The 27,203-nt window shown below is 49.2% G+C and overlaps 1 protein-coding gene across 1 annotated transcript in view; it reads left to right on the top strand.

Annotated features, from left to right (window-relative positions):
• gabra4 (gamma-aminobutyric acid type A receptor subunit alpha4) overlaps window positions 1-27,153 on the top strand; it is a 27,824-nt gene extending 671 nt beyond the window's left edge. The window contains exons 3-9 of the mRNA XM_056277901.1: window positions 558-625; window positions 1,787-2,007; window positions 2,727-2,809; window positions 6,540-6,683; window positions 11,635-11,787; window positions 21,261-21,520; window positions 26,605-27,153. Of these exons, the coding sequence (XP_056133876.1) occupies window positions 558-625; window positions 1,787-2,007; window positions 2,727-2,809; window positions 6,540-6,683; window positions 11,635-11,787; window positions 21,261-21,520; window positions 26,605-27,153 (1,478 nt within the window). The remainder of the gene's footprint in view (window positions 1-557; window positions 626-1,786; window positions 2,008-2,726; window positions 2,810-6,539; window positions 6,684-11,634; window positions 11,788-21,260; window positions 21,521-26,604) is intronic.
• Window positions 27,154-27,203: the final 50 nt, after the last annotated feature.

The following is a 27,203-nucleotide window of genomic DNA, read 5'->3' as shown; positions in this document are numbered from 1 at the left end:
ACACTTTGCGCCGCTTCCCTGTGCAGCCTTGCCCTCTGCAGGGGTCTGCCATGCCAGCTTGTTGCCGTGAATCTAGTTATATAAGCCGTGTTGCGGGACACATAGGCTTAATGCACACTTTAAGTGGCACAAGTCCCGTTTTCGTGTTGTGAAACTGCAGCAAGTAAAGAGTGGAAAGGAGCTGGTCGCCTGTGCGGCGCTCTGTACCAGCACATGACACGGCCAGAGAGCTCTATGTACCCCGGCACTTAAGGAAAACAATGTCGTTTGGGGGCCGCTATCTTTACAGCTCACCATTCAAAATGTTTAAACGGGATTAGGTTTTAATCCTCTTAAGCTGTTTTTCCATTCCATTATGTAAATAGCTATACTGAACGTACGAGATAAACTACTGCATGCGTAGCTGTTTGGATTTCATCCCTCTTCAGACACAATGAACCCTGCACGCCGCATCACGGAGTCAGGTGGAGTGGGAGGAAGAGGGGCTCGTTGCGGTTAAATAGTTGGGAATACCACCAGTGCACCGGGACAACGGCGTGTTTCTTTTCTTTCCCAAGGTCCTGTAACTGAGGTCAAAACAGACATCTACGTGACAAGTTTCGGGCCCGTCTCAGATGTTGAAATGGTACGTACCGAAACACAGCCGTGGTGGTGGCCATGGCCAGGACATTATACCGTACGTGCTGTTATCGGGGTGGGACCACACTGGATCGAATTCCGAATCATTTGATACGGCCTTCACAGTTCGAGAACCTCCCCATTTCGCGAGATCATGTGTTATTAACACTAGAACGACCGGGATTTCCCTCCTACCTAATGACCGCCGGTTTTTAAACTTGATATTCTGTCAAGATAAATACCCACTTGAGATATTAATGCACTGCATATGTTAGTATGTCTGTTAGAAAACAACTGACACCAAAGTTTTAACAACTATAACACTGTAGTGAATTCAGGGGGCAGCCGGGACGTGAACCCAGGTCTCCCGCACCACGGGCGACTATGCTAAGCAGTCGGCTAAAGGGTGCAACACGTTAGCCAACGGAGTAGTGAGTCTACTAGTGGGTCTCTAATGAGTCTTCTAGCAGTATTCAGGGAGCGGCAGGTCTGTATCTTTTTTCCCCACAAAGTTATTAAACTTTGAAAATCCAAAACGGTCAAAATGACCGCCATAGTCGTTCTAGTAGTTTTTAAAAGTCTAAAGTTTTAAAGTAAAGCAATTGTGTTACACAACAAGAAATGATGGCACAAAATCGTATTAGAACTTTTGCACTGGCATTACGTTTGAATGCGTGCCTTGATAATGCCAACATGTTGGGCCAAATTCTTAAAATAGATGAAAAATAGAGAACTGCAATGGTGTTTTGTCTCTTGCTCACCAAGGCGTCCACTGTATCGTACTGAATCCAAATCCTGAGACCTGAACCGTGAGATGTATCGAACCAGGAGATTTGTGAACCGTCCCACCCCTAGTAGTTATAGCCAGTATTTCAGGGTCTGCATAACGTTTACTTATCACTGCATTGTGTCCGACGTTTTGACAATTTAAAAAAGTTCCTACCCCATGTCTGTCCAAACATCTCAGAGAAGAAGTCCACTGGACAAACTTTGAATAGTCAGTTTCGTGGATTTGGAAAAGTCATTTAAGCTTCACATGCATCTGAAAAATATACATATTTCAGTCAGCAGATAGTCATCAGCATAGAAACACATCACTTGGTAGAAGCAACGCTCTTCACTGGCTGGCTTCTGTGTGCTTTGTCTAACATCTGGTTTTCCATCTCAGGAGTACACAATGGACGTTTTCTTCCGCCAGACGTGGGTGGATCGGAGGTTGATGTACGACGGACCGATAGAGATCCTGAGGTTGAACAACCTGATGGTGACCAAGGTGTGGACGCCGGACACTTTCTTCAGGAACGGCAAGAAGTCGGTGGCCCACAACATGACGGCGCCTAACAAGCTGTTCCGCATCATGAAGAACGGCACCATCCTCTACACCATGAGGTGCTAACCTACACGCTGCCGTGCTCTCCAGCGCTGAACACAGTACCAAAAACACATAAACCCAAAGCACTGCAGAGCCCGCCCTGCATATCTCAGCCTGTGTGTAAACACTTCAGTGACCACAGCGGTTAAAGAGCGCATTCATTTACGCCCCGCGGCTCCAACGGGCATCCTGCTCTTTTTATGTCTTTGTCTACGGTCTGTTGAGGTTTCGAGGGCGTACTCAAAAAGCACACATAAAACCAACTGCAGTTTTCTGCATATGTGGGAAAGCAGGCAGGGGAACGGGTGGATTCCAGCACCCGGCACCAGTCATAAACATGGATCCCAGTTCCACCCTGGATAAATGTTGACACACATTTTCCTCAACGAAACTGAATAAGCTTTCTTGTTCTTCCGTTAACCTGCCATTATAAATGAGAGATGGCGTTTCCACCTTTGTCCAGCATGGATTTCGTTGTAAGTAGTTAGGATGAGCAAGTAAAACGCCAAGGAAATTTGAGACTAACAGAGGTTATGCTACCCACCCATCACCTGTGTTTACAACTGCAAGATTATCACATTTTATACTGGTCTACAAGATCCTGTGTTGTTTTAAGGGCAGGGAAGATTATTCAAATAACTTTGCTAAGCTTTGTGTTTCAGAATATGTATGTGTGTTGGCGCATGTGTATTTGGTGCTATTCAACCCAATTGTCTTTTTTTTTGTGCCCCGACAGGTTGACTATAAGTGCTGAGTGTCCCATGAAGCTTGTGGACTTCCCTATGGATGGACATGCATGCCCCCTGAAATTTGGAAGCTGTAAGTCCAGTGTGTGTATGTGAGAGAGCGAGAGAGAGAGAGAGAGATATGCAGTTAAGGGTATTTGCACACCAAAACTTCAACCACTCAAAGCTGAAGCTTCATGCATCCAAATCAGAGCGACATATCAGACTATTTTTTGATACAAATCAAAACTCACCCTCCTTGTAGGATTTTGTGAGGCCTGACCCCCATCCTCCCTCGGAGTAGCAGGATGGCCTAAAGGGAGAGAAGCTGATCAATGTTTTTGATTTTTTTTTTTGTGGATTCTGATATACTCTATTGAGCCCCATAGGGAAATCATGATCTGCATTTAACCCATCCTAGCTGTGTAGCTAGGAGCAGTGGGCAGCCGCCGTGCAGCACCCGGGGACCAACTCCAGTTTGTCTTGCCATGCGGCACACTTGAAAAGCACACATAAAACCAAAGGGTAGTACTCCTGTCTGTCTGGGGCACAGACAGGAGTACTACCCTAACAGTAGTTAGTGCTGTCGCCTCACAGCAAGAAGGTCTTGGGTTCAAACCCCGGGGTAGTCCAACGTTGGGGGTCATCCCAGGTTGTCCTCTATGTGGAGTTTGCATGTTCTCCCCATATCTTTTTGATAGTGGGGGAAACAGCAGCACCCGGAGAAAACCCACCGCAGACACAGGGAGAACATGTAAACTCCACACAGAGGACGACCTGGAATGACCCCCTCAAGGTTGGACTACCCCGGGGTTTGAACCCAAGACCTTCTTGCTGTGAGGTGACAGCGCTAACCACTGCGCCACCGTGCCGCCCAATGTCCAGATGTTTTCTCCTGGCTCATTCACCAGAGCTGACTGGACAGCGTAGTCCAGCTGTGAATTGACCTTTCGCAGAGTACCGCCCCAGAACGGTGCTTGTCCAATCCTACCTTAGCAACAGTCCGTCAAGCTTTCAAACACACAACAAAATGCTGAAACGGTGTGCCTATGGGATCTGCAAATCTAGAGATATCTGAAAAGTTTGGAGGGGGTGTAATTTTCTTTCCCTTCCCGAAACCCAGAACGCAAGAAGCGCAATGTGGGCAATAGATTTGGCAGTATAGCAGACCCCATGGCCAGCTTGATCCATCCAAAATCAACACAAATACCTGTCTGCTCCAAGCTAAGCTCGCTACTAGCTATTATTGATAGCTAATACAGCTAACGTATTATTACTGCTACTTTTACCCACACAATGTGCTGATTTCTTCCTTCATGTTTTGGTGTTTTCCGGCTACTTCCTGGATAGTTCTGAAATGCTTGACGGGCATAGCAACAGTAACTAAGGGGGGCGGGACTTTGCGAAAGGTCAATTGGAGACTAGACGTAGGGTGGCATTTATGTTGCTTGTGCCGGTGTTGTTAAAATACCCCATAAGCATGGCAGTTTGACCAACCGCTAACCTCAACAAAGACCCCAACCACTTCACTGGAGCTGAAAGTATGGAGGCAGAATTATCTGATCGCCCATCCTGGGCTCACTCAATGTTTTTCCCCCGTAGATGACGTCCTTTTTTTGTACTGAGAAGGATTCTGCACTAAAATGGCGTGAACAGTTAATGGCGTTGTGAAACACAGACTGACGCCAAGCCAACACCAAACGCTGAGATGTTTCATTCGGCCGTGAAGACCGAACAATGAAGCCCTAACTCAGCATCACCGTTCAGACTGAACCTACCGGTCAGCAGAAAACACTTATCTTCTCAAATGAGGCTGCTCGGCCTAATCGCGGAAAAGAGCACAGGCACTTTGGAGATAGCATCTGCAAAGGGAGAGGGACTGAAACAAAAAGAAAAAAAGAAAAGGAGGGCTCGCTTGCTCGCCGATCCTGCGTCAATTATCCCTCATTGTGACATTGCAGAGGACAAATTCCCATTTTCTTAGTTAGCATCATTCTCTAATGGTGCGGAGCCCCCCCCCCTTCGCATCCTCCTCCTTACTCCCATCCTCACCACCTCCTGCCCTCCAGTCACGGGGAAGCAGCCGTGGCTCTGATGTGGCCCCGAGCAGAGGAAAGGTCAGAATCCCTTCCGACGCCTCGGGTCAGCTCAGACCTATGCTGCTGTTTTCCATGGCTGCTGCGTGTATGTGTGTGTGTGTCTTTTCCTGGCTGTCTGTTTCGTCTTTAACTCTCTCTCTTTCTCTCTCGCTCTCTCTCTCGTTCTCCATCTGGACAAGTGTGTGCAGGCTTTGTGCTCCACTCCACAATGCAGCGTAGTCACTTCATCCTGCCAGTGCGGTCAGTGTCCCGCCAGTGTGGCGTCCTGTTGGGAGTGGCCAAGAGAAACATCCCACACTTTTGTGCTTTCCCAGACACGACACATTCTCCAGTATACAACTGATTCCTTTTAGGATCCATTACGGGATAATGGATGAATTTATTTATCATTCCTCAGACTGTGTAATGTCACTACTGTGAGCTTATGGAAATGTTAGCGTTGTCTTTGTTTTGGGGGGCGTAATTTCATCACCAATTGCCAACATTATGGTAATTAAAATGGTGGACTTTACAATTTGATTGATTTGATAGTATAATTTCATGTGTGTGTCGGCCCAGTGATGGCCTGGCAGCCTGTCCAGGGTGTCTCCCCGCCTGCCGCCCAGTGACTGCTGAGACAGGCTCCAGCACCCCCGCCACCCTGAGAACAGGATAAGCGGTTTGGATGATGGATGGATGGATTGATTTTCCCCAATTTTTGTCTCCCCAACTGTATCCGGCCAATTACCCCACTCTTCCGAGCCGTCCCGGTCGCTGCTCCATCCCCTCTGCCGATCCGGGGAGGGCTGCAGACTACCACGTCTCCTCCGATACATGTGGAGGCACCAGCCGCTTCTTTTCACCTGACAGTGAGGAGTTTTGCCAGGAGGACGTAGCGCGTGGGAGGATCACGCTATTCCCCCCAGTTCCACCCCCCCCCAAACAGGTGCCCCCGACCGACCAGAGGAGGCGCTAGTGCAGCGACCAGGACACATACCCACATCCAGCTTCCCACCCGCAGACACAGCCGATTGTGCCTGTAGGGACGCCCAACCAAGCCGGAGGTATAACACGGGGATTCGAACCGGCGATCCCCATGTTGGCAGGCAACGGAAGAGACCGCCACACCACCCGGACGCCCCCGCGTTGTCCTTTTAACATGTCGACACGATCTGTCAACAAGTAAAATATCACAGAAGCAAAGTATGCCAGCTGACACACATTCTGCCTACACTGCACAGACTCACTAGTTCCTGTGGTAGCAAAGTGGGTCTGGAAGCAACCAGGACCTGACCTTCATCACATGCCTCTTCCCCCGCCCTGACCTTCATCACATGCCTCTTCCCCACTCAGACTTTAAGAATGTGTATTCGTTTACACAGTAGATATCTAGAAAGCGTGTGTGTGTGTGTAATTTAAAAGCAAATCTTTTATAGGACACATACCCAGATTGGAGGCAGGTCGCCTGCAGTTTGGCTTTGGAGGTCTTCTTGCTGTTTGTTCTCTTTCTTGGGTTTTTCTCCTTTCTTGGTTGCTTTGTCTACTTTCTTGATAGCGAAGTCCTCGTACTCGCTCTCAGCTGGCTCACTGAAATCGTCATCCCTTTCTGAATCTGTAAAAACATTGGTATTATAGATTTATGAACTGTAAAAGATGCCAGGTCAAAATGATGGTCCATCAGATATGAAGCTATGTGTAACTTTATTCCGTGGCTCCGCCCCCTGTCGTTTGTCTGTCTGCCTGCAGATGCCTATCCTAAAACAGAGATGATCTACACCTGGACCAAAGGCCCGCAGCACTCGGTGGAGGTGCCGTCAGAGTCCTCCAGTCTGGTTCAGTATGATCTCATTGGCCAGACGGTCTCCAGTGAAACAATTAAATCCATCACAGGTAGGAGCCCGGCCCGCTCGCCATATCTCTGCTTATGTTTTATAGGGTAATATGTCTGGATGAAGGAAAGTTTGGAATTGTGGGATTGATTGGAAGGTTGTGTCAGGAAGGGCAGCCGACGTAAAATTTTGCCAAATCATTATTGCAGATTGAAAAGACCATACTGGATTGGTCGAGGCTCAGGTTCACAACAGCCGCCATTGCTGCTGTGCCCTCACAGGGTACCGACAGAAACTGTAAAATCCACTGTGGCGACCCCTGAGCAACAGGGAACAAGCTGAAAGAAGAAGAAGATGTTCAGATGAAGGAGAGTTTTGCGCCGTCTCTATTTACTATGTTCACTACAAAATCCATAAAATGCAAAGACTTGACTTGAAGCTCCTTCAGTGTCACCATCCATCCATCCATCCGCTTATCCTGCTCTCAGGGTCGCGGGGATGCTGGAGCCTATCCCAACAGTCATTGGGCGGCAGGGGAGGAGACACCTTGGACAGGCCGCCAGGCCATCACAGCCCCCCCCCCCCCCACACACACACACATTCATACCTAGGGACAATTTAGTACGGCCGAGTCACCTGACCTACATGTCTTTGGACTGTGGGAGGAAACCGGAGCACCCGGAGGAAACCCACACAGACACAGGGAGAACATGAAAACTCCACACAGGATGACCCGGGATGACCCCAAAGGTTGGACTACCCCGGGGCTCAAACCCAGGACCTTGTTGCTGTGAGGCGACTGTGCTAACCACTGCGCCACCGTGCAGTGTCACCGTTTTACCCATTTGCCTTTATAGTCACCATATCTGAAAATAAGAGCCACAAATAATGTTTAAAAAAACAACAACAACACGAATACAGTTTAGACCAGGGGTCAGCGACCTTTTGGATGCCCCGTACCACTTTAATGACCATTTATCTATTTATTCATTTGCTGCTGCTGGTGGTCTCCCCATCTAGACTCCTCATGCCAAAAGATCTACGCTCCACACACACGCGCAAACACATTATTTGTGCAAATGAATGAACATTAACGAGGGCACAAAATAAAGTTGATCCAGTCTTACCGATTTAGTGCGACCCTTGTTTGTGTTGATATATGGTAACCACTGCTAGACGCAGACTGTAGTCTACATCCACACTCTCGTCAACAGCTACGATGAATACCTGTGAGGGGCCATGAGGGACATTATTCAGAACTAACTCGCTCATATTTAAACTACACTGAAAACCACACACACACACACACAAGTGAAATGCTTTCACCTACACAACTGAAACACTCTCACATAATGATATGGGGAGGGCTGCAGACTACCACATGCCTCCTCCAATACATATGGAGTCGCCAGCCGCTTCTTTTCACCTGACAGTGAGGAGTTTCACCAGGGAGACATAGCTATTCCCCCTAGTTCCCCCTCGGAACAGGCGCCTGACCGACCAACCAGGGGAGGCACTAGTGCAGCGCAGTAGTGGATCTAGGGATTTTTTCCTGGGGTGGCAGGACTGTGTCCCAGAGGTGGCAGCTGCTACCCTGTAGATCCGCGCCTGTGATGGGGAGGGGGATTCTAAATCGGCGACTTCTGTTTGAGATGAGTTTGGTGCGGGTCTCATTGACCTTCACCATGCATGTACATAAAATATACTTTAAAAACATATTATCTGATTTATAAATGGGGTGGCAACAGGGGTGGCAAGACTGTGTCCCAGAGGTGGCAGCTGCCACCCCTTGCCACTTTGTAGATCCGCCCCTGGTGCAGCGACCAGGACACGTACCCATATCCGGTTTCCCACCCCCAGACACGGCCAATTGGGTCTATAGGGATGCACGACCAAGCCGGAGGTAACACGGGGATTCGAACTGGCAATCCCCATGTTGGTAGGCACCAGAATAGACCGCTACGCTACCCGGTTGCCCCCTTACATTTTATATTTTTACATTTCAGGCATTTAGCTTACTATGAGCACAGTTTGGCGTATTGGCAGCACGGTGGCGCAGTGGTTAGCGCTGACGCCTCACAGCAAGAAGGTCCTGGGTTTGAACCCCGGGGTTGTCCAACCTTGAGGTCATCCCAGGTCGTCCTCTGTGTGGAGTTTGCATGTTCACCTCGTGTCTGCGGTGGGTTTTCTCCAGGTGCTCCGGCTTCCCCCGCCATCAAAAAGACACGCATGTTAGGGTTAATACTCATTAATTAATGCCCACTGCTCCGAGCCACACAGCTAGGATGGGTTAAATGCAGTGTAATTTCCCTGCGGGGATCATTAAAGTATATCATAAACAGGGCACGAGAGGCTTTCAGTTAAACCGGAAGACGTTTCAGGGGAAACAGAAGGTACGCCAGTTAAACCGGAAGGCGTTTCAGGAGAAACGGAAGGCATTTCAGTTAAACTGGAAGACGTTTCAGGTGAAAAGGAAGGCATTTCAGTTAAACCGGAAGACGTTTCAGGTGAAAAGGAAGGCATTTCAGTTAAACCGGAAGACGTTTCAGGTGAAAAGGAAGGCATTTCAGTTAAACCGGAAGACGTTTCAGGTGAAAAGGAAGGCATTTCAGTTAAACCGGAAGACGTTTCAGGTGAAAAGGAGGGCATTTCAGTAAAACCGGAAGACGTTTCAGGTGAAAAGGAGGGCATTTTAGTTGAACCGGAAGGCGTTTCAGGAGAAACGGAAGGCATTTCAGTTAAACCGGAAGACGTTTCAGGTGAAAAGGAAGGCATTTCAGTTAAACCGGAAGACGTTTCAGGTGAAAAGGAAGGCATTTCAGTTAAACCGGAAGACGTTTCAGGTGAAAAGGAAGGCATTTCAGTTAAACCGGAAGACGTTTCAGGAGAAACGGAAGGCGTTTCAGTTAAACCGGAAGACGTTTCAGGTGAAAAGGAAGGCGTTTCAGTTAAACCGGAAGACGTTTCAGGTGAAACTGAAGGTACGCCAGTTAAACCGGAAGGCGTTTCAGGAGAAACGGAAGGCATTTTAGTTGAACCGGAAGGCGCTTGAGAAAAGTGCGCAAACCACGATACGAGCTACTGAGTGGTGTTGGTTCGTTCGCTACGCTGACGTCTGCTCAACAGCCTGCAAGAGGCCTTGCCGAGGCGGCAGCTTTACTTAACACCGCCAGGGCCTCGCCGGAGACCGCCAGGGCCCCGCCGGAGACCGCCAGGGCCCCGCTGATGATGGCGTCTTTGTTTGGTAACCCTGCGAACTGCTGAGGAAAGCCCCCTTTACGTACTCTCCATCGGAGACTTACAGCTGCCCCCCGTAGCTTGGTTTTGGGGGCACGTCGGGTAGTAGAGACGCCGCTTTGCTTCCCGTACTGGGCCTCTGGATCCAGCCAGCCTCGTCGGCCTTGTCGTCGACGTTTTTCTCGGACCTTGCTTCAAAATGGCGTGTTACACGCGAAGGTGGCCACGCAACCTTGCCACAGCAGGGGGAGAGCCCGTGGGGCGGTGCTTTCACGGCATAAATCCAGATTCGTGTGTCCAAGACGGCCGGAAGAGGTGATTATTAGACAGTCCCGCTTCTGCCCCCGTCAGGTGTTCTTCACGCGTTATTATGGATCCCACTGCTTTTCTGGCCAAGACACGACGGATTCTAGGAAGACCCGCCCCTACTCTATCTCTGATTGGCTAACCCTATTCCTAACCCCACCCTAACCCTTAACCTTAACCAACCTAACCAACGGAGGCGACGAGTACTAGCCAATCAGAGGCAGAGTTCGCGGAAAACGGGTGCGAGTACTGGCCAATCAGAGAGAGAGTGCCCAGAAAAGCAGTGGGTTTCATAATAACGCGTTCTTCACACAGAGCGAAACGGAAAGCTAGCCAGCCATGCTACGCTGTCACTGCCGCGGTACTGCGGCGCTCGTGGGCGGATCAGAGGGAGGGGGAGGGGCCTGATAGACTACGTCACTTGTGTGCGCCCTCTGGCGGTCAAGAGAATTAGAAAATAAAATAGAAGAAGAAGAGAATTAGAAAATGACTGTTTTCCGTGTAGCCTCGTCATATCGCTGGCCAAGTATCCGTAAATGTAAAGTGTTGAAAAATAAACCCTCATTTTCTACCTTTAAAAGGGAAGCAGAGTACTGCATTAGAGCATTATCTACGTGATGCAATAGAAACGCTGTGAAAACCTTAAATTGATGCTCCAACTTCAACATATTAACATTACTTTTTGATATTTTTTTACTGCACCCCTTCATTTTTATAATTGTGTCAAACTTTGTAACCCCTGGCGCCGTGTATGTGTTTGTTTGTTATTCCTTTTACTGTTATATGTATAAAAAATGGTGTATTTGGGACTAGTTATTTTAAATAGAATTGTTCATTTAGTTCACCATTAGGCTTTGTTTTGTATTAAAAATGTTTTTTAATCAAAAAAAAGTATATAAAAATATTTTTTATTGAATTGCTCCGCGAGCCCGTGTTAATGAACCGCACGCGCGTCATAGGTTGCCTTAAACCAAAAGAAACCGAATGGATTTGAACCCTCGCTCTTCACTTGATATTGACCTTTGACCCTGACTGGCAAACAGCACCTGGCCTGGCAAAGAGCACCTGGCCTGTGAGATCAAACTCTGCAAATATGGCGAGAAGAGGCACTGAAAGGAGCCAGCGATGCAAATGTGGATGATTTGAAGGATTCTGGGAGCTGCTGTGGGAGGAGCGGCTATCATAAAAAAGATCAGCCGTGACTTGTGTGGCGTGAGACTAATGAGAGAGAGAGAGAGAGAGAGAGCCTGTTAATATGGATGGGTGTTTAAAAACGTTAACGAGAGAAAAGAAACAAAAGGATCATATTTTGACAGTGCCTGCATCGAGGTGTTTTAATGAAACGGCTCCTATATTGCCACAACTGTGCATTTTTCAACTGTATTGCATCTTTTCACTATAATCTGTGTCAGTAACTGGACGCTGATCACTGATCAATCACTCGTTGTTTTTGTTGGTTGATCCTTCAGGTGAATATGTGGTGATGACAGTGCACTTCCACTTGAAGCGCAAAATGGGCTACTTCATGATCCAGACGTACATCCCCTGCATAATGACAGTAATCCTCTCCCAAGTGTCCTTCTGGATAAATAAAGAGTCAGTCCCGGCGAGAACTGTTTTTGGTATGTATAGCGTGCAAATCCTTCATTCTGAAGGGGCCGTTTCTTTTTCTCCATTAGCTCTTTTGATGGCTGTGAGCTGACAGAGGACACAGTGCTGGCGTGTTTCCGCTCTTCACGCGGGACGATGGCGCTGATGCTGTGATTATTATGTATATAATGACACGCTGTTTTTTGTTTTTTTTTAGATTACACGAAATTCAAGTGCAACACAGTGCTCACTGTTCTTCATATGTTTAATTAATGCCACACGGACAGCTGATAGCTTTAGTACAATGTCGGTATGACACGTTTCTTATTACCTCAAAGCAGGGCTGTGATTACTGTAGGCAAAATCCACTGCTTTAAAAAAACAGCTGACTAATTTGTAATAATGTAACACGTGATTGTTACCTGTCCATTGTTCGATCTGCTTTTATATATTGTAGCGAATTCGGGGGGGCAGCCCGAGATACCGTCGCCACAGCCGGGACGCGAACCCGTGTCTCCTGCACCGCAAGCGACAACGTTAACCAGTCGACGAAAGGGTCCGACCCGTTAGTCAAGGACCAACGTGTCTACTTATCCATGCACGTTACACTACCCCCCTCCTTCGGGAAGCGCGTCCCGCGCTTAAGCATATCAGCTCCTTCACGCCTCAGGGCGCCTACGCTTCCGGTCGCTCCATCCCACTTCTGACACCAATGTAGCGAATTCGGGGGGCAGCATATATATATATATATATATATATATATATATATATATATATATATGTATAGATTAATGAATTCGGGGGGGGGGCAACTACAGGAACTGCCGCGGCCGGGACGCGAACCCGTATCGCCCGCACCGCGGGAGACATCGCTGACCGCTCGACTAAATGGCCAGACTCGTATCGTCCGCACCGCGGGAGACATCGCTGACCGCTCGACTAAAGGGTCAGACTCGTCAGCCAGCGGCCAACGTGTCTATTTATCCATGCACATTACAATATATTGTGGTGGACACGTATTGGGGACAGAATTCAACCCAGGAACTAAGGGTTAAGTCATGGTTGCCCTGGCAGGTTAACGCAGGGTTAAGTTATGGTTGTCCAGCCAGTTTTCTGGTTATTCTTGCCACCTCCGCTCAGTCGAGCTGTGGGTTTTGTTTGTCTCGCTGATTTACCGTGGATTAAAGAAAGTTGCCTACACGGCTAAAGTGTGAACCTACGGTCTTCTCCGTTACTTCGGCTCTACACTGGTGACCCCGACGTCGGTTTTCGGATAAGTTTTCTGAAACCACACACATTATGGCTACGAACGCCCTTGCAATTAAACTGCCGGAGTTTTGGGAGTCTTCCGCGGCTACATGGTTCGCGCAGGCTGAGGCACAGTTCGCGCTCAGAGACATAACAGCAGACGAGATCAGGTACTACTACGTATTGGCAGCGCTGGGGTGCGCTACGGCTTCCAGGATTAGCGGTTTCATAACCAACCCACCGGCCGATGGTAAATACGCCGCACTTAAACATCTCCTCCTTGAAACTTTTGAACTGTCTGCTGATGTGGCCCGGGCTTTTATTGGGTCGTGGATCTCACGTTTCGGTACGCCTTCCGACCTTTCATCTGACCGTGGGCCACAGTTTACCTCAGAGCTATGGAATGCTGTGGGTGAGGCTCTGGGCGTCAAGCTTCATCGCACTACCGCCTACCACCCTCAGGCGAACGGCCTATGTGAGCGCTTCCACCGGTCCATGAAGGCTGCGCTTCGGGCTACTCTCAAGGACTGCAACTGGGTTGACAAGCTCCCATGGGTCATGCTGGGCCTGCGGACCGCCCCGAAGGAAGACCTACAAGCCTCCTCTGCGGAGCTGGTGTACGGCACGCCGCTGCGAGTCCCAGGCGATTTCATGCCCAATGCAACGCGTCCCTGGTCAGCTGTGGACCAACGAGCCTCCTTGCTGGACGGGGTCAGAGCTTTCACACCCGTCCCTACCGCCCAACACGGCGCTCCGGTGTCCCAGGTGCCCCCAGGTCTGCAGTCAGCGGACTACGTGTTCATCCGTCACGACGCACACCGCCCCCCTCTGCAACCCCCTTATGACGGCCCCTTCCGCGTCCTGGAACGGGGAACTAAGCACCTGGTGGTGGATTTTGGGGGCACGGCCGAGCATGTTTCAGTGGACCGAGTTAAACCCGCACACCTGGACTTGACGCAGCCGTTGGAGTTAGCCCAACCTCCTCGTCGCGGTCGTCCCCCGGCTCCGCCTCCTCCCCCCGTGGAGGCCCGAGCTGCCTCGTCTGCTCCTCAGGCCGACCTCCACAGGCCCGCGTCAATGCCGCCCAGAGACACTCCGGCCCCTGTTATCCGGAGCCGCCGCGGACGGCCTGTCGTCCCCCCGCGCCTGCCTGACTTCGATTACTAGGGCGAATTCTGGGGGGGCTCATGTGGTGGACACGTATTGGGGACAGAATTCAACCCAGGAACTAAGGGTTAAGTCATGGTTGCCCTGGCAGGTTAACGCAGGGTTAAGTTATGGTTGTCCAGCCAGTTTTCTGGTTATTCTTGCCACCTCCGCTCAGTCGAGCTGTGGGTTTTGTTTGTCTCGCTGATTTACCGTGGATTAAAGAAAGTTGCCTACACGGCTAAAGTGTGAACCTACGGTCTTCTCCGTTACTTCGGCTCTACAATATAATATTATTTTATTTGGATGTTTTCCCCCTTTTTCTCCCCATTTGTGTCTGGCCAATTACCCCACTCTTCCGAGCCGTCCCGGTCGCTGCTCCACCCCCTCTGCCGATCCGTGGAGGGCTTTCCCCCCAGTCCCCCCCTGAACAGGCGCCCCGACTGACCAGAGGAGGCGCTAGTGCAGCGACCAGGACACATACCCACATCCGGCTTCCCTCCCGCAGACACGGCCAATTGTGTCTGTAGAGACGTCCGACCAAGACCGGAGGTAACACGGGGATTCGAACGGGAGATCCCTGTGTTGGTAGGCAACGGAATAGACCTCTATGCTACATGGACGCCCTTATATTATGTTTTTAGCTTCACTTATTCGAAAGTTTTCCCTCCGTTTTCTTAAAACAAGGAAAAAGGCTCTGTGGATAACTGTAGTCTACTGACTTCAGGTTTCTACTGCAGTTGTCATACCATTTCCTGTTTGTTGGTGTGTGCTACTGACAATGGCATATTTTTCACGATGCCTGCAAGATTTACCATGGATAAATGTCAACGACATGCACAGAATTGTCGACAAACTTTCACCTGCACCTACCAGCAAACGAGTGAGAAGTTTCAAGTTGTACATATCAAGTTATGTCCACAATACCCTCATAATTGTGACCCTGCCCTCCATAATCCAAAAGTTGTCCAGGAAGCGAGTGAGTCCACCAAGCTCCAAGTCAGTTTCTTCTATCGTTTGTATCCCGCCCGGCTCATCCCTTCACAACATTGCAATATTTCCACAGTTCACCTGACGAGTCTTCCGCGTCTCCCAGCCCACCGTCCTCATCAGCAAAGAGAGGATGGGGCAATTCAAGATGAGTTCATTGCCCTTGTCACAGATCTCCGACTCATTCACCTGCAAAGTTTAACTCTCATTATACGTCAGGCCTGTTCTCTGAGACAGTGGATATCTACGCTTGTTCCCTGCATGCAGATACACATTGCTGGGAAGGATTACGGAGGGGGTGGGTAGTGGTACTCTGGACCGCTGCTCTTCTTCCCTACCATGTGCTGACTGTGTTCCCCTCCTTGGTGGCTCAACAACCACCCTAGTCCTATTAGGAGAATAGAGGAGGCACATTTTCTGTGCAAACAGAAGTTCAGCCCCTCATGCAAATACCCTCCCAACACGGTTCCTCCATAAATAAAACATACATTCAACTTGTAAATACTACCCTAATATCCCTGATCGTCAACTCCCAGAACTCCATCATCAACAGCCTACCTCCCACAACCCTCTCATCCCACTGAACAACTTGGAAAAGTTTCAGTTACTTTCTTGACCAGTATAAAATAACCTTCCCATTGTTCGATGTCATCACCTTGACTTGTTTCATTACCTACGCCCATTCTATGATGGCTGGTAAAACAAATACATTTGTCTCCCATTAGTTACTCCGGACACTCCTTCAGGATCAGAACCACCACTTAAGCCTCCCGCAGTGGCGTCCCAGAACACCTCATATAAGTCACGGGCTGTTGGTCCTCCCAAACACATCATTGCTACATCTGTTCAGGTCTCAAAGGTCTCAGATCCGCTCAGTCTTATCCGGAGTAACTGGCGGTTTTGAGGAGGGTCCATTGTTGCTCGGGTGCTACGACGGATTCCCTACAAAGCTTCCCCACAATAGAGCCAGCAAGTGGAAGAACTACAAGAACTACGCACATCAATCACTTTTCTTGAATAAATCATGTAAATGCTTGTTGACGGTGTGGCCCTTGCGAGTGAACTGACGCTTTATCTAGCGAGTGTCAGGAGCAGGATCACACTTCAGACACGCTACTGCCGGCATCCCTACAAATGCCCACCTAACCCTCTCCTAACCCTCTCTATCCCTTTCGCTCTCATATTCTGCCCCCCCCTTTCTCTTTCTCTCTTTCCTCTACTTCGTAGTGTTCTGAGGGGGTCCGCTGTGGCCAGGGTGCTACGGCAGATTCCATACAAAGCTCATTTAAATGCATCTTGTTGTCGGTGTGGTCCTTGCTAGTGAAACAGTAAAGGTCAAAGGTTGTCGCAGGTTTCTAATACCATAATGCGGTGTGCAATTAGAAACCACCCTCCCAAAAAATGTACCACCAGTCAAATATTACCCCAAGTATTTCAGCAAACAATAAGACAGCAGTAATATACCTGTTGATGACAGAAGGAAAATATGATCTGTATATTTTACATGTGCACACATTCATAATACATAATTTTGGCTATGTTTCACTTTTTTTGGGGGGGGGCTCGGTATTTGAAGGACAACATCAGCATGTTTATCCTGTGGTCATTATTAAAAAAGAACTGGGGGAAAACAAGGCTGCCTATGTATTTGACAATGTGTTTGGTTTAGACCCCCACCCCCATCTCAGCGCTGGCCAAGGCACTGTAAAATGGAGGCATCAAGCAGTTTAACTCTCGTTATACGTCAGGCCTGTTCCCCGAGACAGTGGATATCTACGCTTATTCCCTGCGTACGGACACACATTGCTGGGAAGGATTAGGGAGGGAGGGGGTGGGTAGTGATAGTCTGGACCTCTCCTCTTCTTCCCTGCCATATGCTGACTGTTTCCCTGCTTGGGGGCTCAACAACCACCCTAGTCCTATTAAGAGAATAGAGGAGGCACATTGTCTGTGCAAACAGAAGTTTTCGTTTCAGAAGCTCGGCCAGGACCAGAAGTGTTGTGTTTGTGTGTGTGTGAAGGCGGGGGGGGGCATCATTACGGTTCCCCTTATTGGCTTAGGGGAGTGTGGGGCTCAAACAGGATGAAGCTCATTTCTAAGTGTTCCCCGGAGCTGCCTATAAGTGGTTGCCAACTTTTTCCTCTCTTTTCTGCTCACGTTTTTTGTCTTAATTTGTGTGGCTTTGGGAGTTGTGGCTCTGTATCTCAGAGCACAGAACTGTAGGAGTTGTGGCTCTGTATCTCAGAACACAGAACTTTAGGAGTTGTGGCTCTGTATCTCATAACAGAACTGTGGCTCTGTATCTCCAAACAGAACTGTTGGAGTTGTGGCTCTGTATCTCAAAACACAGAACTTTAGGAGTTGTGGCTCTGTATCTCAGAACAGAATTTTAGGAGTTGTGGCTCTGTATCTCAAAACACAGAACTGTAGGAGTTGTGGCTCTGTATCTCAAAACACAGAGCTGTAGGAGTTGTGGCTCTGTATCTCAGAACACAGAACTGTTGGAGTTGTGGCTCTGTATCTCAGAACACAGAACTGTTGGAGTTGTGGCTCTGTATCTCAAAACAGAACTTTAGGAGTATTGGCTCTGTTTCTCAGAGCAAAGAACTGTAGGAGTTGTGGCTCTGTATCTCATAACAGAACTGTGGCTCCGTATCTCAGAACACAGAACTGTAGGACTTGTGGCTTTGTATCTCAGAACACAGAGCTTTAGTAGTTGTGGCTCTGTATCTCAGAACACAGAGCTGTTGGAGTTGTGGCTCTGTATCTCAAAACAGAACTTTAGGAGTTGTGGCTCTGTATCTCAGAGCACAGAACTGTTGGAGTTGTGGCTCTGTATCCCATAACAGAACTGTGGCTCTGTGTCTGAGAACACAGAACTGTAGGAGTTGTGGCTCTGTATCTCAGAACACAGAACTTCAGTAGTTGTGGCTCTGTATCTCAGAACACAGAACTGTTGGAGTTGTGGCTCTGTATCTCAGAACACAGAACTTTAGGAGTTGTGATTCTGTATCTCAAAACAGAACTTTAGGAGTTGTTGCTCTGTATCTCAAAACAAAGAACTGTTGGAGTTGTGGCTCTGTATCTCAAAAGAGAACTTTAGGAGTTGTTGCTCTGTATCTCAAAACACAGAACTATTGGCTCCATATCTCAAAACAGCACTTTAGGAGTTGTGGCTCTGTATCTCAGAACACAGAACTTTAGGAGTTGTGGCTCTGTATCTCAAAACACAGAACTTTAGGAGTTGTGGCTCTGTATCTCAGAACACAGAACTTTAGGAGTTTTGGCTCTGTATCTCAGAGCACAGAACTGTAGGAGTTGTGGCTCTGTATCTCATAACAGAACCTGTGGCTCTGTATCTCAGAACACAGAACTGTAGGAGTTGTGGCTCTGTATCTCATAACAGAACCTGTGGCTCTGTATCTCAGAGCACAGAACTGTAGGAGTTGTGGCTCTGTATCTCATAACAGAACCTGTGGCTCTGTATCTCAGAACACAGAACTTTAGTAGTTGTGGCTCTGTATCTCAGAACACAGAACTGTTGGAGTTGTGGCTCTGTATCTCAAAACACAGAACTGTTGGAGTCGTGGCTCTGTATCTCAAAACAGATCTTTAGGAGTTATGGCTCTGTATCTCAGAACACAGAAATTTAGGAGTTGTGGCTCTGTATCTCAAAACAGAACTTTAGGAGTTGTGGCTCTGTATCTCAAAACAGAACTTTAGGAGTTATGGCTCTGTATCTCAGAGCACAGGATTGTAGGAGTTGTGGCTCTGTATCTCAAAACAGAACTGTGTCTCTGTATCTCAGAACACAGAACTTTAGTAGTTGTGGCTCTGTATCTCAAAACAGAACTTTAGGAGTTGTAGCTCTGTATCTCAGAACACAGAACCCGTCTCTACAGCCAGCAGAGTTGGGAGTTAGAGTCATTCTGAGCCTGGTCATGCTAGTAAGCCGTGGGTAAAAACATACATGGAAATGTAGACATGCATGTGCATGTATAAATGTTTCCCCTTTTTCTCCGCCTTTGTACCTGGCCAATTACCCCACTCTTCCGCGCAGTCCCGGTCGCTACTCCACCCCCTCTTCCGATCCGGGGAGGGCTGCACACTACCATGTGTTTCCTCCGGTACATGTGGAGTCGCTTCTTTTCGCCTGACAGTGAGGAGTTTCGCCCAGTTCCCTCTCCCCCCGAACAGGCGCTCCGACCAACCAGTAGAGGCGCTGGTGCAGCGACCAGGACACATACCCACATGCGGCTTCCCACCCGCAGACACGGCCAATTGCGTCTGTAGGGACGCCCGGCCAAGCCAGAGGCAACACGGGGATTCGAACCAGCGTTACCCGTGTTGGTAGGCAACGGAATAGACCGCCACGCTACCCGGACGCCCCATTTGCTGTTTTTCTTATTCGTTTCTACATACCACACAAATCCAGTTACAGCTGTTGTGTTTATCCAGGCTGGCAGCTGTAAGACCAAAATAAACGGTGCCGTTCACATCTGCAGAGGTAGGAGAACTTGTGTCCGTCCTTTCGTCTTCGTTTTGTCGTTGTGCGATAACCGTAATGTTCCCATGCATCCTGCAGGGTGATGAGATAACTGATCGGTGAGTCGATGACAGCAGCCGCCATCATACATATGATATGCTATATCAGTAAACGGGCGCATGCACTAACTTACAGTACCGCCATTATGAGGACTCGGGGTTCGCTGCACGTGTGATCTTAGCAATTAACGTGATGAAAGTGCCTCGTGTTAGAGGTTAATGCTGTGAGTCCGAGACCTCGAGCCCTGGCTCACCTATCAACGTCACGCGGCTGCGTTTGATTGGCAGGCAATTATGTGGCAGTCAAGTCGGGGGCGCGGGAGATGAATTTATGTCGGGCGAGCTCTCCGGGGCACAGATTGTTCCAGCTCCGCTTCCGAAGGGGGGCGGGGGGGGGGGTCCGCGGCCCGCACCAAATCATAACGCTGCCGCTGGTGATAAATCACAAGGGGCGCGAGGAGAGACGCGAGCCACAGGCTGTACACCGCAGCCTCCTGTTGGTGGAGCGGCCCTGCACGACCTCGCGTTCAGACCAGCCCCTTCTAAGAGGGTTTTCTGGTGGAGAGAGGGGTTTGGGCCCAAGCCGGACTCTGGCTAAATACAAGGAGCGCCCTTTGTCCCGCGAGGCACAGCGCTTCAGGACCAGTAATTCCGTGTGAGCGTAACACGAAGTGTGTAATGATTTATCTGAAGTATCTGGGGCAGCCCGGTACACAGTACTGCTTTAAATACACAGGAAGCTGTAGTACGGGCAGGGATACAGCACGTGGCATTTTCTCTCTTGGTAACCATGGATTCCTGTTATTATGTTGGGCAATATGATTAAAAACTTTAAAAACTATTTTACTCTTCACTGAACAAGACGAATCCGAGATGATTCAGTGACCACAGATTTAATTTGAGAATATATATATATATATATATATTCTCAAATTAAATCTGTGATTTTTTTGGAGGGGGGTTTCCCCCCCCTTTCTCCCCAATTGTACCTGGCCAATTACCCCACTCTTCTGAGCCGTCCCGGTCGCTGCTCCACCCCCTCTGCCGATCCGGGGAGGGCTGCAGACTACCACATGCCTCCTCCCATACATGTGGAGTCGCCAGCCGCTTCTTTTCACCTGACAGTGAGGAGTTTCACCAGGGGGCTGTAGCACGTGGGAGGATCACGCTATTCCCCCCAGTCCCCCCCCCACCAACCAGAGGAGGCGCTAGTGCAGTGACCAGGACACATACGCACATCCGGCTTCCCACCCGCAGACACGGCCAATTGTGTCTGTAGGGACCCCCGACCAAGTCGGAAGTAACACGGGGATTCGAACCGGCGATCCCCATGTTGGTAGGCAACGGAATAGACCGCCACGCCACCCGGACGCCCAAAACCTCTTTTGACAGAAGATTTCTTGTCGAACATCTGTAATGAGAAGTGTTTGGTAATGAGATGCAGTAATTATATTAGACTTCCCTTCACTGAACAGTAAAGTTGAGTGTGTGTGTGTGTGTGTGTGTGTGTGTGTGTGTGTGTGTGTGTGTGTGTGTGTGTGTGTGTGTGTGTGTGTGTGTGTTTTCCCCTTCACAGGCATCACCACCGTCTTGACCATGACCACGCTCAGCATCAGTGCTCGCCACTCCCTCCCCAAGGTGTCCTACGCCACCGCTATGGACTGGTTCATCGCCGTCTGCTTCGCCTTCGTCTTCTCCGCCCTGATCGAGTTTGCCGCCGTCAACTACTTCACCAACACGCAGATCGAGCGGGCCAAAAGGATCCCGGCCAAGTGTCCTCCCGGGCCGCAGACCACGCCGGTGAAGGTCAAGCCGGACACAGAGGAAGTGCTGCAGGTGTTGTTTTGTGTCGCTGTCCCACTGACATGATCTGATGGCACTCCGGTTTCCGTGTTATCTGATACGCACCCTTCCTATCCCATGATCCATCTGGGCGCCGGAGGTTCAAGCTGCCCAACATGTCCGATCACTTAAATGACGGACATTCATGGGAACGCAGAGAAAGTGTTTCACCGTAGTGTGGCGTTCCCAACACAGAATACTAACCAGTGTGGGTTGGTTGGTTTTGAATGTCCACATTCAAATGTGATTGGTGCTGAATGAGGTGGAGGTCAGCTATTGGTTGTTCCTGAAGCGTATATAAGGCAGAATCGCCACCAGGGCATTCTCTTGGTACTCCGCTCTACTCGGGATAGCTAGGTTGTTAAGCGTAAGACTAAATATACTACGTTACTGTCATAAGTCTGCCGTGTGCACTTTCCAGTTATCTACTTAAACAGTTTAGAACAGTATTGGTGTTTCATACACCACACGTAGGAAAGTAATTCGGTCTTCCGGCCTGTAATATGATGGTGTTTCTGTGTCTTCTGAGTCCTGGTCTGCTAGAGCAAAATAGAAAATTCCGGTAACTTACGGAAAATTCCCCTCAACGGTAGTTAGACACGTAGCCAAAAACTGGCCTTGGGACGAGAAAGGGTGTGGTCGCTCTTGTTCCTGAAGTGGTCTAACTGACCCTCTTAATTCTAGTATATGAGGCCGTCAGGAGGTGTTAGATGTTACCAGATGTTAGCAGATGTTAGCGGGGTTTATCTGGAGGGGGTTAACATAAGTGTGGTGCAACAGATAGGAGGAGGTAGACATTTCCAAAGTCAACGCCACCAAGCAAATCCTCCTCCAGGCATCAGAGGAGCCCCGGAGCTGGCGGCGATGTGGTCGAACCCGGCTTAAAAAGAGGCGAGGAAGCAGATGGTTGGATGACGGGGAAAGAAGCAGATTTAAAAGACAGATATTCATGTTTTATATCCCTGCTGACTTGTCACTCGTTGACGTGTTGCTCGGGTTAAGTGACACACAGCATCGATAACCTGAACGACTCAGGAATTTGGACAATACCCATATGAGTAAAATAGCTGTATATTGGTGAGTACTATATGAGTAGAATAGAGGTTTTACTGCATCTCTACTTTGCTTCCTTGTCATTATAATGTGCTGTTAGTTACTCTACATCAAACACTGTATGGGTTAAATTCACAAATCAAATTGTATTTTGAATTACTTGTGCCACAGGGATCAATAGTAGTTAGCTGTTAAGCTGGAACATGAGGTGAATATTTAATGTCCTGCTAATTAACATAATGATAGCAGATAGAATGACATCCAACACTCACCTGATATTCAAGTTTAACAGCTAGTTACTATTGACTACTATTACTAGTGCTGTTGCTATACTACTGTAGTGAATTCAGGGGGCAGCTGGGATGCAAACCCGGGTCTCCCGCACCACGGGCGACGGCACTAACCAGTTGACCAAGGGTTCCGACCCGTTAGCCAAGGGCTAGCGAGTCTACACATCCGTGGTCATTGCAGTACTATTTTACTCATATATTACTTGGTAATTACCAATACTAATTGTTCAGTTACATCCGTTTACTCATCAGTTCCTCAGTTATTCCTGCATAATGGATGGCTTGTTAAGGGTTACCAATTGGCAATAGGATGAAAGTAGGTATTTTTGTATTACTGTATGAGGTGTGGTATTGTATGAGGAAGTCGGGAGTTGCAGAGAAGTATGTAGGAGTGGTGCAGGATATGTACGAGGGCAGTGTGACAGTGGTGAGGGGTGTGGTTGGAGTGACAGATGGGTTCAAGGTGGAGGTGGGATTACATCAAGGATCGGCTCTGAGCCCTTTCTTGTTTGCAATGGTGATGGACAGGTTGACGGACGAGATCAGGCAGGAGTCTCCGTGGACTATGATGTTTGCGGATGACATTGTGATCTGTAGTGAGAGTAGGGTGCAGGTGGAGGAGAGCCTGGAGAGGTGGAGGTATGCACTGGAGAGAAGAGGAATGAAAGTCGGTAGGAGCAAGACGGAATACCTATGCGTGAATGAGAGGGAGGACAGTGGAATGGCGAGGATGCAAGGAGTGGAGGTGACGCAGGCATATGAGTTTAAATACTTGGGGTCAACTGTCCAAAGTAACGGGGAGTGCACGAGAGAGTGCAGGCAGGGTGGAGTGGGTGGAGAAGAGAGTGCAGGCAGGGTGGAGTGGGTGGAGAAGAGTGTCAGGAGTGATTTGTGACAGAAGGGTACCAGCAAGAGTTAAAGGGAAGGTTTACAAGATGGTAGTGAGACCAGCTATGTTGTATGGTTTGGAGACAGTGGCACTGATGAAAAGACAGGAGGTGGAGCTGGAGGTGGCAGAGTTGAAGATGATAAGATTTTCACTGGGAGTGATGAAGAAGGACAGTATTAGGAACGAGTATATTAGAGGGACAGCTCAGGTTGGACAGTTTGGAGACAAAGCAAGACAGGCAAGATTGAGATGGTTTGGACATGTGTGGAGGAGAGATGCTGGGTATATTGGGAGAAGGATGCTGAATATGGAGCTGCCAGGGAAGAGGAGAAGAGGAAGGCCAAAGAGGAGGTTTATGGATGTGGTGAGGGAGGACATGCAGGTGGCTGGTGTGACAGAGGAAGAAGCAGAGGACAGGAAGAGATGGAAACGGATGATCCGCTGTGGCGACAATAGGATGAGTTTCCTACCAGAACTCATAAATGGACTCAGGAGTGTGGGGCCCGCACGCTGGTGTTCGTATAAAGTGCAAAACCCATTTGAGACAACTCAGATGGGTTTTCACAGAGGTGGATCTGTGTATGATATTTTGGGCGAGTACGTAGATAACAACAGTAAATCAAAGGACTTTCTGACAGCGGTACAGTATCTGTTAAAGACTAGGTTCAGAGAGAGGCTCTTGTTGGCCGAGGCACTGCACAGGACAGATTACCAGGGTTACTCTCCGTTGTGCGCCCTGGCTGATTTGTCTCGTCTGTTTTTCTTCTCAAAGAGTTGAGCGATCCCGGACACTAAACGACCCTGGCGAAACGGTTTCATGGAGCCTGACTCCTCTGGGTTTGCCTTCCGGTCCAAATCCCAGTGTGGAGTAATGGAGCTTGAACGCAGTTTAGTGACAAGGGCTCTTCAGTGGATTAGCAGGTTGCCACGGCAACGCAGCCTTGTGCACATCTGTATAGGTTTCACAGAGGCTCTGGCAGTGGGGGTGAAGACTAATACTCTTTTCCTCGAAAGCAGGCCCCGTTGGAGCTACTAAAGAGCTTTGCGTGATGGTGCAGGTGTGTTGATAGCTCGAGAGCCTCTCGGCTTCTTTGTGTTTTGTTGTTGTTGTTGTTGTTGTTGTTGTTTTTAACCTCTGGCAGGATGCAAAAATCCTGCTTCCCATTTTACCCATGCACTTCCTCTTGTTGGACACGGGACACAATAACGTTGAATTCCTTCACTTCGGGGTGGGGGTGGGTGGGTGGCAGTGGTGGTGGTGGTGGTGGTGGTGGTGGTGGGGGATTATTCATGCATATGCCGTCGTACCCGCGTCACGCTCCCCCTGCTTGGAAAACATCAGCTTTTCAAAAGGATAAGCTCCTTTGACGCTATACTGCATTACCGTCCAATGCGGTGCCTACCTACCCTCCGTCTTAAGCTCGTGTGAAATGAGGGAAATCCTTGGTAAGTGACATCTGTACTGCGGCCAGGACGCCCGGGGCTCCCAGAGGAGGGCCATCTGTGTCAAGAGACCGTAATCAGATCAATATGATGAGGTTTTACAGCGCCCCGCATGCTTTTAGAGAGGGAGAGCACTGTGGCATTTGTCCCTCTTAACGGCCAGAAGTGCACCAGACGCTGCCTACAAATGCTCACAAACCTGAGGCAAGACGGGAAGTTAAAGACGCCAATCACATGACTCGCACGAGGAGGGTTTGGGGAAACGACAGCGGTTCATTGGTCGCCAGTCGGCATTGATTTCTATTAACCTTGCCAGCAGGAGAACGATTCTTCTGTGTTACACTAGGCATTCTGAAGAAATCTGAGAGGGATGCCCGGGCGTCCGGGTTGCGTAGTGGTCTATTCCGTTGCCTACCAACACGGGGATCACCGGTTTGAATACCCATGTTACCTCCGGCTTGGTCGGGCATCCCTACAGACACAATCGACTCTGTGCATAACTGTAGACTTCCGGGTTCTACTGCAGCAGTCTACCAGTTTGTTGGCGTGTGCTATTGATATTGGCACATTTTTCGCGATGCCTGCAAGATTTATGAAGATGATGATACTCAGTTATGAGGATACTCAGTTATGAGGATGAGTATCCTCATCCTCATAGTTGTGGACGTAACTTGATATGTACAATTTGAAACCTTTCACCCGTTTGCTGGTAGGTGCAGGTGAAAGTAGGTCGACAGTTGTGTGCATGTGGTTGACATTTATCCGTGGTAAATCTTGCAGGCATCATGGAAAACATGCCATCGTCAACAGCACACGCCAACAAACAGGAAACTGGTATGACCGCTGCAGTAGAAACCGGAAGTCAGTGGACTACAGTTGTGCACAGAGCCGATTGGCCGTGTCTGTGGGTGGGAGGCCGGATGGGGGTATGTGTCCTGGTCGCTGCACTAGCGCCGCCTCTGGTCGGTCGGGGTGCCTGTTCAGGGGGGGAGGGGGAACTGGGGGGAATAGCGTGATCCTCCCACACGCTACATCCCCCTGGTGAGACTCCTCACTGACAGGTGAAAAGAAGCGGCTGGCGACTCCACATGTGTCGGAGGAGGCATGTGGTAGTCTGCAGCCCTTCCCGGATCAGCAGAGGGGGTGGAGCACTGACCAGGACGGCTCGGAAGAGTGGGGTAATTGACCGGGTACAATTGGGAGAAAAAGAGGGAAAAATCCCCCCCCCCCCCCAAAAAAAAATAAGAAAAGAGAAAAATACAGATCAGTATGAACGGAGTTGTGACGGCTGTAATAAGGGTTCAGTTTACTGCGACTCAGCCCAGCACATCACCTTGGTATGTTTCCAACCAACAGCTGAAAAATACGTATTGCTCATTACTGTCTTTTCCCCCCTGTTACAGCAAAACCGGGACACAAACGGTAACCTGAGAAAGCGGATGAACTACCTGTCTCAGCAAGAGTCCCAGAGCAGCCACAGGGCCCAGGCTGGCGCCTGCAGCACAGCCGGGGGACCGAGGCAACCCTGCCCTACTGTCCAGTGCTCTTCGTCGGCCGAGGCCAACGGCAGCACCTCCACCCTGTCCCGCTGCAGCCCCAAGTCCGACAGCCAACTCAGCGCAGCCTCGTCCTCCACCCAGCTGGTCAGAAATGCCCCTTTGGCGCCGCATTCATCTCCAGATGTGAAGGGCGGTACACCGTCCAGGCAGAACGCGGGCCCCTCGTCCCTCCAGTATCTCTTAGGGCCCAAGCTGGAGCGCATTCAGATGATGGGGAACAAAATAGAGCTGAAGCAGTCGCCGTGCTCCCAGCCCACCACCGTCGGGATGGGTGGCACCAGTAAAATTGACAAATACGCACGAATCCTTTTCCCAGTTTCCTTTGGTGCATTTAATATGGTCTACTGGGTAGTATACTTATCAAAGGACACTATGGTGCCCAAAGAAGAGTAGATTTACTGCAACGGGAATGGAGTACCATTTTTTAAAAGAAGATGGAACGC

Source organism: Lampris incognitus, chromosome 1 (assembly GCF_029633865.1).
Source record: "Lampris incognitus isolate fLamInc1 chromosome 1, fLamInc1.hap2, whole genome shotgun sequence".
Classification (NCBI taxonomy): domain Eukaryota; kingdom Metazoa; phylum Chordata; class Actinopteri; order Lampriformes; family Lampridae; genus Lampris; species Lampris incognitus.
Note: the sequence above shows the minus strand (reverse complement) of the source record. Positions and strands in the feature narration are given on the sequence as shown.